Below are 13,260 nucleotides of genomic sequence, written 5' to 3'. Positions count from 1 at the left end.
GTAGAGCAATGAACAGAGGTCCCTGATTAAAGGATTATTTTGTTTTCGTAGCAATTGTAAAGCTTTAACGACACTTGGGGAATTTGTGGACATAATGGCCTTTGGGAGCTTTGCTTTCTTAATGTGTTCAGTAGCCGACAGTACTGCATAGGCCTCCGCCATGAAGATACTGGGTTCAAGATGTAGAACGTCACATTCCGAAAACAATGAGCCGACAGCCATGTAAGACACGCCGACTTGCGACAATGACGCATCTGTATAAAACTCTGGGCAGATGTACTTCAACTGAAGCTCTCGAAGGTGCATAGAGGTATGTGCGCATATGGGGCACATTGTGTTATGTCTACAAACGATGTATCGCATTCAACAATTTGCCATTGCCACAGCAGTAACAGCTTTACTGGAGCCATTAGGCAATGTTCAAGGATTGGGGCACCCATTTCATCACTAAGTTTTCTGACCCGCATTCAAAAAGGTTCTCACTGAAGGTCAATTGTGGAATAGTGCAGCACAAGCCACATCATTGACGTATGTGTAGCAAGGATGTCAAGGGTGAGACTGTACTTTGAGGAAATATGTGAACCTGCTGTATGTTCTTTGTATGTAAAGGCACCATTCGTTCGATTCAATGCGTAGGCTCTCAATAGGGCTTGTTCTGAAGGTGCCTGTGGCCAGGCGAATACCCAGATGATGGATGGGATCCAGCGCTTTAAGTGTGCTCGGCGCGGCAGAGTGATACACCATGGAACCGTAATCCAAACATGATCGAACACGGCTATTGTAGAGGTTTAATCCTATCATTTCCCCATGTTGTATGAGAGAGCACTTTCAGTAAGTTCACTGTCCTTGGCGCTTTGCTTTGAGATATCTGATATGTGCAATGACAGTAAATTTCGCGTCAAGCACGATGCCTAAAAACTTGTGCTCCTTGTTCCCAGGTATACACTGCCCAGGCACTTCAATACTGGGATCCGGAACTAGTCATCACTTTCTTGTGAAAAGAACACAGGAACTTGTCAGAGGGCTAATTAGCTGAAATCCGTCTTCTCCTGCCCATTTAGACACTTTGTTTAGGCTTTGCTGTACAGGTCATTCACAAACTGCGTGGTTAAAAGCTTAGAAGCCTAATTGTACTTCGTCTACATTGACAGAATAGGTAATTGCTGGAGGTAGCAACGATGCACGGCGCAGGGTCATTTTAACAATGAAGAGCGTGCAGCTGAGCACGCCTCCTTGAGGTACACAAGTTTCATAAACTTGTGTAAATGGACGAGACAATACATTGCCAATTCTGACTCGGTAAGTACAGTTGGACAGGTAGCTTTCTATAGTGTTAGGCATATTTCCTCGAATGCCAATCTACAACAGGTCTTGCTTGTAATATACAGTACCGCCATGTCGTATCTTCACCGTGCTTTAAGTATGTAACCGTGCTTCAAAACTGGGTAAAGCTAAATCCCTAGGCCCTACTGCAATTGCTACCACGTATAAAGACCTCCAGCACATGCCGCAGAAGCCACCGAGAGTCGCAGTACACACGGGCGAGCGCTGCGGCCCATGCCAGATTGTGCCGCAACAGCAATATGAAACCGCTGGAACGTAATGGGCTTCTCTCTGGTCAATGTGGTTACGGCGCATTAAATGCAATCTTGTGCAAGACGATCGGCGTTGTTATGCAGGTGGATCAAGCAAATGGTCTTCAAAGTCTTTTCGGGGTATCACCACGGTCCATCGTGCCATCAAAGGCTTTGCCATGTTCGATTGTGTCGCAGGCATTGCTTAAGTGCTGCCTCTTCAGTAAACTTGCTGGATGTCAAGGAGTACAACGCCATTCTTTCCAACAGTGACAAGGGCATCAGCGCTCGTGCTTTCACTTTATTTTGTGATGAGGGTTCGCAGTGATGATGAATAAAGCCTGGCAGGCATCCAGTTTTATGCGTTGTTTACAGTTTTTTCGCAGGATCACTTCAAATTATAACCGCAATTGTTTTCTTTTTTTTTGTGATCACGTTATTTACATGCAGATAGCTTTACTTTCGCCCGTCACCACTCCATTGCTGACAGGCTTCGTGTGGATCAAAATGCGAGTACTGGTCTATGGCTCCCAATTGCAGTTCAGCAGCAAGAGTTTTTCCTGTTCTGGCTTAAATGCAGGGAAAGACATTCTCAGTGCCTGGCATCAAGATCTGAGCAAGGTTCGACAAGGTTTTTGGTGGCGCTGTCTGTAAGCATTTCATGCTTGACTAGGGTCCTCAAGCAAGTTGAGTAATCATCGCAAGGTAGCAGGTCCAGCATCGCAGCAAAAAAGGGAAAAAGCATTAATGCAAGCCTCCACACGTGTGGTCAAAAAAAACAGATAACCTGGCTTTATGCAGTGTCCATTTAACTACAATGAGGCTGTGGTGAGGTGAAGCAGACATGTACAACTTTTTTAAATGCAGTCACGGGAGTTACTAAACAACATTCAGATACAGGCAAAGTTTGCTTCAATCAGGCAGGAAAAATGAGATCTACTAAAAGCATGCTTCAGTTCAGCAAAAGGGTACGTGCAAGTTAGAAAATCAAGTGATGCTTAAAGCGGCCCACAACCAACCCCTCAGGCTTGGTGAAAAAACACAGTCTATGGATAACACATGCTGCTGTGAACACTCGGCCACATTTTGCAGTCGTGCACAGTACACGGAGTTCGCAATCGAAGCATGAAGTGGCCCTTCTCTCAAATGCTCTTTTTTAACAGAGGCCTGGTCTCCACTCTTTTCTGGATGCTTTATTTCATAATAAAGCAGATTCCCATACAAATTGGCCAATAGCTGACATCATTCAAGAAAATTCTTTGGATCAGTGCCCTTCTTCCTACTGCTACTGCGTAAATTTGCTGACGCAGTTTAATGAACAGGCTGAAGTAAGGAAAAATCTGCTTTCGAATTTCGATGCTAATTATATGCTTCCGGAAGAAGCAGACTGTCGTCTGTTAATGCTCGGCCACGGCCACGTTAGTAGGAATGAAACTCTAGCCACCCTGCTCATTGGTATTGCAGCCATTGGGTCTCGCTAATTTTGCCTAGTTGTCAACCCTCAAATCACCAAAATCACCAAGCACCAAAATTGGAAATAGTGGCGTCTATGTGAGCATCCAAAATTAAACTTGAACTGCGCACCCCAGCGACATTTAGTAAAGCGGCATGTTGTGGGCCCACCCTGCTCCGTTGTAGCCTTCACAGGGCAAATTATTGAAGGAGCAGAAGCACTGTGAACGGTATGTTTGCTTATCACTGCACTTTTCTGAATGCATTGAAGAACTTCTTGCAGCAATGTATTTCTGAAATACTCTAATTTAACTTCGAATGCATTTCTCGACTTCTATAAAATGTGGTTCAGGGCCCTTTTAAAGCAGTGGCAACATTTCATGCTTTGTACTGACTGTCTTGCAATTGGTAGGCATTACCAGAGCGCATTCATACTTTGATAGGTATAATAAAGTTCCCAGTTTAAACTTCATCAAACCCAAGTTGAACACAGAAGGGGAAGTAGTCCACTATCCTAAAGGGAACCTTGGAACACTTGTTTAACACCGTAAATAAACTTTTGCAGCTGCCAGACAATGTTTTCAGTAGCATCCAAATCAAATATTATTCTTGTACATGTGGCTGGGAGCCAACAAACTTTTTCACACTTTTCAAAACCCTTGTCACCACTTTTCCTTACTCTTATGCAATAGTAAGCATAACAGCTACTTGGCAGATTTGAATTCCTTGAACTTCAATTCTTTAAAATGTCAGAACGCAACAATACCACACTATGACCATGGAAGCGGGTGATGCATTGAGATTTGCAGTACACAATTTCAAGATCAAGCCAATAAAAAAGTTCAGTAGCATTCTTCCACATGCCCCACCTTGAATGCACTAGCAACAGCAAACAGGAGCTCAAGGCTGCTAAAATGAGGCAACGGTGACATAACTCTCATGTGACGCATATTAAAAACTTTTTTGCTGCAAAGCAAACTCTTGCAAGTTTTTAATAATATTGCGCAAGCATCGACCGCACGGCGCGTCATCGGCCTTGTAGCGGTGAGGGGCACACACACATGAAGCGAACAGCTTCAGGAGAATACATTAGAACTGGAACTCGCATTGCAGGTCTATGCACAATGTCACCAATCCCGCAACCCCTCGCCACTACAAGGCAGCCGACATACCGCACAGTCCACGTTCCCACAGTATTAGAAAATTGCGAGGAAATGCCCTTTGCTATCAAACCCATTCCACACCTTACACAAATGGCATTGCAAAGCCCCTATAGATGCAGCGAAAACAAGACAACTAACAGGTCATGCACTCGGGCACATTTGGGTCACACAGCACAACAAGGGTATAAAGTCTCCATGCAGCCAGGCATACACAAGAACAGGATACCACACCTTTCCATTCTTCCACATGGAACACCAAAAGGGGGGAAGAGACGCCAACATGAAAGGCCAATCTTATTAAAGCAGCACTACGTACCTAGCTAAGACTGGTAGCATCATTTTTCAGGCTTTCTGTTCGTGTTTTTTTTTTTTCAGTGTTTTTTTTCCCAATATCCTTTCCTTCTTCGAGTGTTTTAATGTTCCTTCTTTAGTGGGGGGAAGAGCCGCAAACCCATTCTTGCAAATGTTCGCTTCTTTACAAAGATGTGCCAAAAATGTAAAAGTGAGAGTGTGCACACTTGAGCCACCTCAACAGCACTCAATCAGACATCTAAAAGGCAGAAGGAAAAGAAGAAAAAAAAACATAATTCAGTTCAATAACCCATTTACAGACACCACCCTGCGTAGAAAAATTAAGCTAAGCTAGCACAACTACGCACCACCTTGCAACCCACTGTAGCGACTAGCACGATTACTTGTTAAGTTATAACATCCCAACAATGCGTAAAAGGCAAGAGACATCAAGTTGGCTGCTCACATTAGCTGAAGGTAATCAATTCTGTAAAATGTTATGACTACTGATCGCTAGGCAAAATATCGGCACAGTTTCAAGTCATGAAAACAAACAGTTATGCTTGGTTTTCTCCAAAACAATGTCAATGACCACATCTGCTGGGCTCACCTTGCCAAGCGTACCATGTCTTTAGACAGGCAGAAAAAAACTGCCTAATGTTAAAAAACCCTTCACCAGGCCCCTCACCAGGCCCCATTCCAAATTTTGGTTATATGCTAGAAATTGTAGAGTGCTGCCTAGGGAGTGTCTTACCGCAATAATTTTCCAAATTAGTTTGTTATTAGAGGCAATGGGAGAAATTGAAATATGCCGCCATGCCACCATGAAGCAAGTTTGCCTGCCAACACACACACACTCTCCCACTGCCTTGACTAACGCTCGCAAGGAACTGTCCTTCCCTCCCTTCTGTACTAGAGCAGAGGGACCATGTCACACATCACAATCCTCACATTTTTTTTATTCCGCTTTCTCTTTATGCAGTGTGGTGAAATCCCAATGGCAGTATTTTGCATTCCTGATCAATGCTTTACTGACGAGGCAAGATACCATAAAGAAAATGTTTCTTGCCGAGTTTCAGTATCAAGTAAGAAGTTTCTGGCTTAATCTCCTCGGCTAACTCTGAATGAGAGGCTGCAAGCGTCGTTTGTGTGTTTAGTGCAGGAACACAGGACACGGAAGAAATCTGACATGCGACTTGCTTTCTTTGGAAGTGCAGTCACAGGAGACAGATCAGTGCAAGATCACTAGCTGAAGTGGTGTCATACATGTGATGTAAAGCAAATAAAATGCACAGTGATCAGCAATTGAAATGCGATAATCGGCCCACATGGCGGCGGCTGATTTCTGCGGCCCCAGAGAGCGCCAAGTGATTGCTGGCGGATCAAATACAGTGACACTATGTTACAATGCTCTTTGCAAAGGCTCTTGCTTGGAGTCTCCAGCACTCGGCTGTGGCTGAAGAAGCGCTCGCAGTCACTTGCTCCAAATATCGCGTTTGATCGCTGTGCACTGTACACCTATGGTTCACGTATGACTAGAGCTGTCTGCACAAATGCCAAACGAAGCCGTAGGTGGCTTGGGGTGAAGCCAACTTCTAGCTTCCTGCGTGGCATTTACCCCCTATTGCTGCAAGAGTTTCCGCAAAATTAGCTTTTGTTTGTGTTGATTATGCCGATTCTTAATGTGTTCAGCACATCTAATAGAAAGTAAATATTTTTCTTTTGGTATTATTTATATGTCCCATTATTAAAGGGTTTAAACAAGTTACCTAGGCCCTGTGCCATAATTGGCAACGTTGCAGGCAGTGCACTATTGAGGCGTTTATGTGTGTCACCTTGACTCTCCGAGTAACATGACGGACTGGGCTAGTTGCCATTGAGGCATCTTGTATGAAAACACAAACCGCTTGACAGCATCACAGGAGGCCCTCATGCATGTGTTCCTGTATCATAGTCAAATATTTCGTGCTTTCACACAAGATGCTTGACTCTCTGGCTGGAAGCGAGGCTCTCTGAAAAAGAAGGGTGCGTGGCCGCTTTTGCTTGAAATATGAGCTGTTTTCGCAACTTGCAGAAGTTTGATACCTTGCAGGCTGGCTGCCACTGTGTGATCTACATATTGTGCTTGTCTGTTTGCAATGCCTAAACCTGGTGAGGAACCCTTTAAAGAAATACTGACACATAATTTTGAAGCTGTAGAAACTGAACCACACACTTAATGTGCATAAAGGGATGACAATCAGTAAGGCATGTTGGTTGGAAAACACTTCCATGTTTTAATTTGATGCTTAAGTTTGTCTAAAAATCCCAGACCCGACATCACCGACATCAATGTAACATTACAACACACAGATGTTGTAGTTACAGCAATAAGGCTAGGTATGATAATGTTGCTCATTAAAAATAAGTAAACAGACATCAGTGTTTTTTTCCTGGATGTGCTTACATGTCGCGACAGCTTCGATTCCAGAAATGAATTGAGTCAATGTATTGCGGCGATATCACGTACCCCACCTCTCGAGTGCCAAAGCTAAAATTGATTCCCAGGAACAAGTACTGTAGTAAATTATGTAGGGAACTCTGATGCTTGCCAGTGTATACTTTTCCTAAGGTTTCAAGGGTATGGACCTTGAAAACATGTCAGACTCCCATGTCACCACAGTGGCACCTCGATTATACATCCCCCGGTCATGCGACGGCCCATACTTGACAACGAATTGGTTTGGTCCCGGCAAAACCCTCACAGAAGTAATGTATTAAAAGCCTCAATTATATGACGCAATTTTACACTAACCCCACCTCGTAAGATGCCTCCCTGGTACCGTCTGAGAAAAATAAAAAGCCCCAAGCAGACGCAGGCTAGCACGTGAGCACACTGCAGCCGGCTGGTAACGGGTTACATTCATGTTCAATTCAAATAACAGCAAAATTCGCAATTTTAAAACAAGTATTCTACATTCCACGGTTTTTTAATGCTACGTTGGCAACCTGCACCTTAACGTCTTAATCTGATCCATTGACAAGTCAGCCGAAGTAAAAACTTGCTTTTGGTTGGAATTGCCGTTACGATTAAGGTGCCGCAGTGCGCTGTGACCTTTCACACTTTGACTCCACTTATTCATGCCGTTATGGCAACATAGTGCATTCAATATGAGGTCCGCTTCGAAAGAAGAGCGACTTTGATGGCCGAGAAGTTGGGAAACTGTGCCTTGGCTCAGCGGCTCGATGTCAACAATTCGCAGACAGCAGAACCAGCGGGAGGCGCTCCAAGTGCGAAGCCGGTCGGAAGAGCTCTGTGGACCTCGTAGTGGGCTGGTACCAACCCCGATTTGAAATGGTTGTGCGGCCTCTTAATTACTCAAACTCAAACAAGCTCGAAGGTGCCGTGATCTCATGCAATCACTTAGGGAAATAGTTTCGCTTTCGTGAGACTCGGCTGATCCCGGTACCGATCACCTCGAAGTATACGGACGATAATGCTCTTGGCACTGATAATGAGCTTGTCACAGCGTCAAAAATACTTGGCGGGGACACTATCGGTGCGCGAAAGTGAAACTGTCCCCGAAAGGGATCGCTGAAGAATACCACCCAAGGAAAGCTCTCTGAACCTTGGACGACGACGATAAGTGAAGAGAACTTGTTTCTGAATGGTCCATTCATTCCGACTTGCGCAGGCGTGATGCGCAGGCGTGATGCGCAGCGTCAACAACATTTGGTGTTTTGTTTGTGCACGGGACGATGTCGGCAACTTGCTGCCAGATGTTGCAGCTCTCGAGAGGAAGCCGATGCATAGCGGCTGAGCTCCAGAAAAAGATCCAATATTTTTTTTAAAGGTGAGAATAAAGATTCGCAAACACCTCCTCTAAATAAATGCTTTGTTGTCATTTTGTAAAATAATTTAAACCAGCTTCCTTGGAGCAATGCAGGTGCGTGCCGGTGGCTTATTCAGGCAATGGGTACCTGTTTTTTGGGCAAGACTGCGTGTCACTTCCTATATGCTTAGTTTTTCAATTATACAACGCCCAAATTATTCGACTCCTGGAGTATACAATGCTTTTGCGTGGTCCCCTCAAAGTCATGTAATTGGGGTTCCAATAGTAATTGTTTATGTACACAAGCAAAAATGAAGTTTGCAAAGTTAACACTGCTTTCATAAATGCACCTCAACTAGAGACTTCCTCCGCTTTAACTAGCCTGTGGATGGCCACGTCAGTTATTGCCTAGTCACCACTTCACAGCTGAATTGCAATGCTGATCTAGGTAAGCAAGGCCATCTCTACACGAACTCCTCAAACATCACCATACCTCTTACCCTTCTCATCCCCCTGCCCCGATGCCAATCAATCAGCTGGCTAGAATGTCCCGACAGAAGCTTCACCTATCAGCGTTTCCTCAAAATATGGCTTTTTCTATGCCTCAACAGTTCCTTCAACCAAACGCTCCATGGGAAATGTCCCCGCCCTTCAATGGCTTTGGGTAGAGCCGTAAGTGCCCAGCTACAGCATTTCACCTTGGGAACTGAGTACACTGATCAGGTCACCCAAGGGAATGTCACTGAAGTGCACTTTACAAAATTGAAAGGAGCCCCCAAGCTGAGGAGAGTTTTCGCATACAGTAACAAATCTGTGAATCGATGGTGAAGCGAAGAGGCTGCAAAATGGCACATCCATTCAGCGTCTGCTCACGAGAAAAGCCTTGATCAAAGAGCTGTCAACAGGTATTCAGAACGACTGCTTTCTAGACTACAAAGCGTGTTGGCGAACATTGTGAAGACAACATAGTATGCGATTTAGCTGAACTAAGAGAGCACACGCGAGTGAGAAAGGCAGTAAAACACACAGAAACAAGGGGGAAAATGAACTGACACCAAGTGAGCTTCTAATTTGGTTATCACAGCTGTCAGCCTCCAGAAAATTCATGCAAGAACCTCCCAACATAAAGCAGCGGCAACCTGCTGCCTATATTGGCTGTAAGCTGGAAATGAGTGTTCTTATCAGCCGGCGTGCAAAATGTTTATGCCACCAAGACGCTTCTTCTTTACTTCCTCGTTCTCACCTAAAGTGCCCAGCCCAATGGAACATAGCTGACATCAGCAATATCAATTCATAATGTATACTGCTGTTGAGGCAGAAGCACGTTGCCATAGCTCTTGAGGAGCGTGTTGCGGCAGAAAGAGAAAAGCAGAAAAGTCCAATGCCGAGCAAACCAACTGACATGCCGGCGAAAAGAAAAGAGGGCATATCTCCAGCCTAGCACTACTTGCAACAGCTGCTGACACACCAGAAGTCTCCTGAAGAATCTGACTGGTACGCGCTTGCATGGTTTGTAAACATTTTCTGTCGACCATCTAACTTGGCGTATGTAACATTGATGCTCCACTGCTACAGGCTGCACATATCGCTTTACTGGGGTAGTGAAACGAGGTATTGAGAGCCACGAAAATGTTTAGCTGAGCGGGGCTCTCCTGCTTGTATTTTTAGGCTTCCGTGTTTGATGACATACGCATCTGTAAATTAACATAGCTCCTTTTCCTTCCATTTCTTTGGCGTGCAAGGATAGAATCTAGGGCGTTCGAGCGTGTTGTAGTACACTTTTAATTTATCTATCTTTATCTGATGTGCGCTTGTGAGAATGTGGACTTCTTCCAGTTGTCTTATTAACAGCCTTTAAATACTGCCTAAACAGGCAATAAAGGCACCTGGTGGTAAGCAAGTATAATACAAATCCAAGACCTCAAGAGATTTTCAACGTGCCACGTCAACTCGGAGGTCATGCTGAGAATCTGGACTGGTTCTCAGCATTCCGGGTTCTGCTTAATTTCCAATGAGAGCTAATGGTGGAGTTTTATTCCTGTGAGCATCAAAAACATCTGTTTCTGCCAGCTTTTCGTGCCGCATCTACTGGTAGTTCAAGCACAGGATTTTGCAAGAAGACTGCTCTATATTAACGCAATCTGAAACCAGGTTTTCTACATGATCAAAATTTTTTGGCAGTTAGCTTAAAAGGGTGGCATGCTAACAAGTGCAATGTAATGATGGTTTTCTCTCTTATTGAAGAAAAGGCTCTTTATCGCCTCAGGCGCACTTCTTGGCAGGCTATTTGGTTCACGTGTCAGATTACATATGTTACACAGTGCATATGAACAAAAGACGATGGACAGGTTCTTTTTATTTTTCATCCATCACTCATACATATATAAATTATGCAATCATAAGTTTCTGAACTGCTGGACAGTTGCCAGCTAATGTAAGGAGGCAGCAGTCCATAGCTGCCAGCCACCTGGTGATTGCTTTTGACCCCAAGTTACAGGAAAACCTCGATATGACAAAGTTGAAGGAGGGGCCAAAGTATTTCACTGTAACCATTACTTCTTCATAAACACTACCCACCCTCACAGACAACACTGCCCGACAAGGGTGCAGGAAGGCATATTTCCTGCCAGGTAAGCCTGCCTTGAACCGCAGAAGAAAACTGTTCTGGCATAAACTAATGAGCCAATCGCTTGGCCAACCAGCACTTCATAAATGTACAAGAGCACTGCAATACTCTTGATTTTGTGAAAACACTCGTCACTGGATGCAAGCACATTTTTCTACAACAACACTTGCTGCTTTACACTGGCGTCCAGTGGCAAGAATTGTACGAATTAAGAAGCCTGTAGTGCTCAGATCGTACTCTCAAGAAATGCCACTAAGATGAGCGACCAATGTGTTACACAAAAGAGCTGAACATGAAGAATTTAATCCGAGTGCACATGTGCTGTTTAATGCAGCAGCAGTTACACCGCACATCAATGTGCCTCACTGCTTGCATTTTATTTCGAAGTGATGATAATGTGACGACAAACAAAAACACAGTGTAATGTCCACAAAATGCAGTCGGTGGCAGTAGTATGTGGCCGCATTCCTTTGGCACCTTTGTTACATTGCCCAATCTCAAAGACCCATAGCCTCCAACTTGGCAGTGCGGATAGTTTGGCACACTGGCAAGCAGCTTCCAGCTTTGAATCGCCACCACATCTGATCACCTGCTTGCGGCACCCCCAGACATTGGCCTAATCAATGCGCAACGACCTGTAAATCTTCATTGTGAACTAAAAACAGATGGTTTATCCATACGTAAAAAAATTTCGCTTCGTTGAAACATTCACCTCGTTTAATTGAAATTTTAAGGGGAAATACAACTGCTTAGTTTTATCCATTTGCTTGTTATAACGAGGTTTGACTACTCACGCACACCATTCTAGATATGCCAGGTTATTAATTCGGGATGCATCAATGAATGTACACAGCCAGTCCAATGACCTGCTACTCATGAGTTGCACTTACATGAATACAAAAGTAATGTGCTGCATTCTTTAGCACATCACAGTAATTACTATGCAACAGCATTTACATGTAGCGCATTCCGCTTCTTTCAAAACACGGTGGAGCCCGTTCCCAGTGATTGGATGAGTGGAGGAACGCACAAGGGGGTGGCCATCTCTCTCCCTCACACGTTAAGCGCCAGCATTTACATGCACTGCACAAGACGACTTGCACAGCCTCGAACAACCATCTCCTGTTGCATCAATGCAATTCGCCTCCTAGCGCATGGCCGCTGTTTACATGAATACAATGTGCTAGAAATGCAACATGATGCACCACTTTTCGCATTCATGTAAATGCAGCTATATGGCCCTTTTAGAGAACTTTTTCCGAGGCCCACCTCGAAAGGCGCTCGCCAACCTCTAGGGAAGGGTCCCGGGCGTGACCTTTGAGTCTTGGCGTCGGTGGGAGCCATACCCCAGCACTGCATCCCCTCTCCAAACAGCTCGCGATGACCTGAAGTAGAAGTTACCATAAGCTCACCACGGAAATAAAAAATATATATATATCTGATGCTGAAGCTAAGTGACTCGGGTGCGATAGGCGAGGCATTGCTACTGGTGCAACTATCCAGAAGGGAAGCGAATGCACTGAGGGGGAATAGGGAAAGTAAAGAACTCCACTCATACTTATGTTTGTACTAGGGGGATCTTTTCAGAAATTGATTTCGGAATACTTTCCTTGAAGAGCACCACACTTACTTCAACATGTCCCTTAGTGTCCCAAAAAGTGTTCAAAGGAATCTACTAAATGACACTATGCTGCATCCATTTTTTTTTTTCCGAACTGAGAAGCAGCCAGCGCAACATGGTCCACTGGTCGAGGAAAACAATGTCAGCAGACTTCTGGTTTGTAATTTTGAGAGACAGCCGCTACGTAGCGTGCTGCAAGATTCGGCACACGTTGCAACAGCTGTGTGGTTGTGTGTGCCGCGTCATTCATTCAAAATGCTCAAACCTGTTTAGGGCCCTTTAAAGCTGAACATCCGGTAAGAAACAGATTTCCGAGGTTCCTTCCTGTTTATCTTCGAGGGAGTCTACTGTAATGAAGAATTGGGACGTCCTTAAAGGCCTAGACACAGGACTGACATGTGGGGGGAATGGAGGGGCGCAGCAGTGCACTTTCCAAGTTTCCCAACAACCAGTCCACACTAGGGTGTCTCGATACCGCCTTCTAATGTTACTATGCAAAACTTACAGCAAACAGTGTAGTCAAAGAAAGAATGGCATTAAATGCCAACGCAACCAACTATGCAGTCACTTGCCAAAAGATTACTCATTATATTCCGAGAAGAAGGCCTGTGCAAACACCCCTGACAAGGGACCTCTAGAAAGTTTTGGAGCTATCACTCGGGGCAAGACATTTGACATACGAATGTGGATTACAGAGTTCTAATATAGAAAAGGCCCCCAA

General features: G+C 44.6%; 1 protein-coding gene across 11 annotated transcripts in view; it reads right to left on the bottom strand.

Moving 5' to 3' along the window:
• Nucleotides 1-13,260, bottom strand: part of LOC126537859 (uncharacterized) — a 681,751-nt gene that overhangs the window by 102,203 nt on the left and 566,288 nt on the right. Inside the window, exon 1 of one of the 11 annotated variants that reach the window (XM_055074497.2) lies at nt 4,506-4,711. The exons of the other annotated variants lie outside the window; for them this stretch is intronic. Within the exon in view, the coding sequence (XP_054930472.1) occupies nt 4,506-4,528 (23 nt within the window). The 5' untranslated portion in view covers nt 4,529-4,711. Of the gene's footprint in view, nt 1-4,505; nt 4,712-13,260 lie in introns of those variants that run through there. 11 annotated transcript variants of the gene reach the window in all.

The sequence above is a fragment of the Dermacentor andersoni genome, chromosome 4 (genome assembly GCF_023375885.2).
Source record: "Dermacentor andersoni chromosome 4, qqDerAnde1_hic_scaffold, whole genome shotgun sequence".
Taxonomy (NCBI): domain Eukaryota; kingdom Metazoa; phylum Arthropoda; class Arachnida; order Ixodida; family Ixodidae; genus Dermacentor; species Dermacentor andersoni.
The sequence above is the reverse complement of the archived record's forward strand: the minus strand, read 5'-3'. Positions and strand labels throughout refer to the sequence as shown.